Here is a 2170-nt window from a genome sequence, read left to right as displayed (position 1 = left end):
CTGCCTCTTAGTAAATGGCTTTTATTTTTGTACGGATGGCCATGTGGCCTGTTGTATGTGTTGTGTCTCCTCGGGTTCCCTGCCTCCCCATCCGCCCCCCACCCCCGCACCTGTGCAACCCTTCATGCCCAGTGCCTGTGCCCCCCAGCTCTGCCAGGTGCCCCTCTCGCCCTCCTGCCAGTCCCTCCCCATGGCTCTGCTGCCTGCCTGGGGCTACAGGGTGCAGGATTTGGGACCTGGCCTCCGGGACAGGCATGGGGCGGACGCTGCACCTCATCTGAGCAATAAAAGGATTGTGTCCCAGAGATGGATGCCTCTCTTCATGGGCCTGGGGGCTGGGATCTGGCTCTGCCTGAAGCTGGGGAGGGATGGGGGGGCAGTGCCATCTGGGTGGGGACACTCAGGGATTAGATGGGGGAGCTGGGAGAGGGCCCCAAGGGGGGCTGGGATCTCGAGGCTGGGGTTGTGCAGGGCCAGGAGCAGGACCCTAGATGAGATGCCCCCAGCAGATGGTGGGAGGTTATCAAATAGACCCTAAGATGGGGGTTGCTGGGACTGTGGGGACCAGACCTGCTGTAGGAGCTGAGCACCGTTCCTCGGGAAGCCAGGGTTCCCCTGCTGAGTGCCAGCAGATGCCAGCAGGGATGGGCCCCTGGTGACATCGGGTCACTTGCCTGCATCTTTTCATCTGGGGAAGGGTAGGACCACTGTGCAACCACCCCAGGCTACAAGCCCCAGAGAGTTTGGGTGCTTTACCCTGTGAAGGGCCATTAGCGAAGCACTGCCCAGGAGGCCGGTGGCTTTTGCCTGATGATGGCCACAGGTTGTGACACTTCCCTGCAGCTCAGAGAGGGGGTTGGCTGGCATCAGCCGTGCAGGGATGAGCAAGCGGGAGAAGGGAGCAGGGCCATTGCATGGGGTGGGGGTGTGCGGCAGTGCCGGAGAAGGGGGCTGCATCCTGCGCCTTTCCTTGTAGCATCCTCCCCAGAGGTACCCAGGCCCAGGACTGCAGGGGATGGGGACGCTGTGGGCATGCAGGGTGTGACCAGGCACTCTTCTTCTCAGCCTGCTGCCAGCTCAGGGTTCTGCCTCCCCTCTTTCAATCTTTGGGTGTCCCCTGGCACTGCTGTGTGCATTCAGGGCTGTGGCTGTGCTCCGCTCCCCCTGCTAGGCAAGTTTCGGGACCTGGCTCTGTAGAGAAGTCCCAGTGCCCTGTCACTGCAGCAGGGAGCAGATGCTGCCACAGGCGACTCGACCCACCGAGGGCCACCTCCAGTGACATGGTGGCTGGGGAACAGGCACCCAGGGAGGCTGGATTGGTGGCTGGGGGTGGGTAGCTGACGCGTGCACGTTGGTGATTCCAGAGCAGCGTTATCCCTGGGTGGGCACGAGCTTAGGAGGGTCTCTGTGCATCGTGGAAGGGTGATGCTGGGGATCTGGCAGATGGGTAACCCTCCTGTCCTCTCTCTCCCCGCGCAGAGCACTCAGCCGCTGCCAAGACGGGGGGCTGCTTCCCCGGGCGGGCGCTGGCGACGCTGGAGGACGGTGCCCGGACGCCACTGTGGGCTCTGCGCCCGGGCCAGCGGGTGCTGGCGATGGACGGAGCGGGCAGGCCCACCTACAGCGACTTCTTGGCTTTCCTGGACAAGGAGCCCCGTGCCCTCACCTCCTTCCACGTCATTGAGACGCGGGAGCCACCCCGGCGCCTGGCCCTGACGCCCACCCACCTGCTCTTCGTGGCCGAGAACGCCTCGGCGCCCGCCACCCACTTCCGTCCCACCTTTGCCAGCCGTGTGCGCCCTGGACATTTCGTGCTGGTGGCGGCGGGGGGAGGCGGCTTGCAGCCCGCCGAGGTGGTGAGGGTGCGGGACCGGAGGGACGTGGGAGCCTACGCCCCGCTGACGCGCCACGGGACGCTGGTGGTGGACGGCGTGGTGGCCTCGTGCTTCGCCCTGGTGCAGGAGCAACATCTGGCACAGCTGGGCTTCTGGCCACTCCGGCTCTACCACAGCCTGGTGGGGTGGCCGGGGGTACAGGGGGATGGCGTGCACTGGTACTCGGGGCTGCTCTACCGCCTGGGCAGGCTGCGCCTGCCCCCCGAAAGCTTCCACCCCCTGGGGGTACCCCGGGCTGAGAGCTGAGGGTGCGCCCCGGCCACGGCCGGTGCTGC

General features: G+C 65.7%; 1 protein-coding gene across 1 annotated transcript in view; it reads left to right on the top strand.

Annotated features, from left to right (window-relative positions):
• IHH (indian hedgehog) overlaps positions 1 to 2141 on the top strand; it is a 4262-nt gene extending 2121 nt beyond the window's left edge. Inside the window, exon 3 of the mRNA XM_009884052.1 lies at positions 1480 to 2141. Coding sequence (XP_009882354.1) covers positions 1480 to 2141 — 662 coding nt within the window. The remainder of the gene's footprint in view (positions 1 to 1479) is intronic.
• The last annotated feature ends 29 nt before the right edge of the window (positions 2142 to 2170 follow it).

This window comes from Charadrius vociferus, unplaced genomic scaffold (assembly GCF_000708025.1).
Source record: "Charadrius vociferus isolate BGI_N301 unplaced genomic scaffold, ASM70802v2 scaffold1020, whole genome shotgun sequence".
NCBI classification, from domain to species: Eukaryota; Metazoa; Chordata; class Aves; order Charadriiformes; family Charadriidae; genus Charadrius; species Charadrius vociferus.
This window is presented reverse-complemented; position numbering and strand designations above follow the sequence as displayed.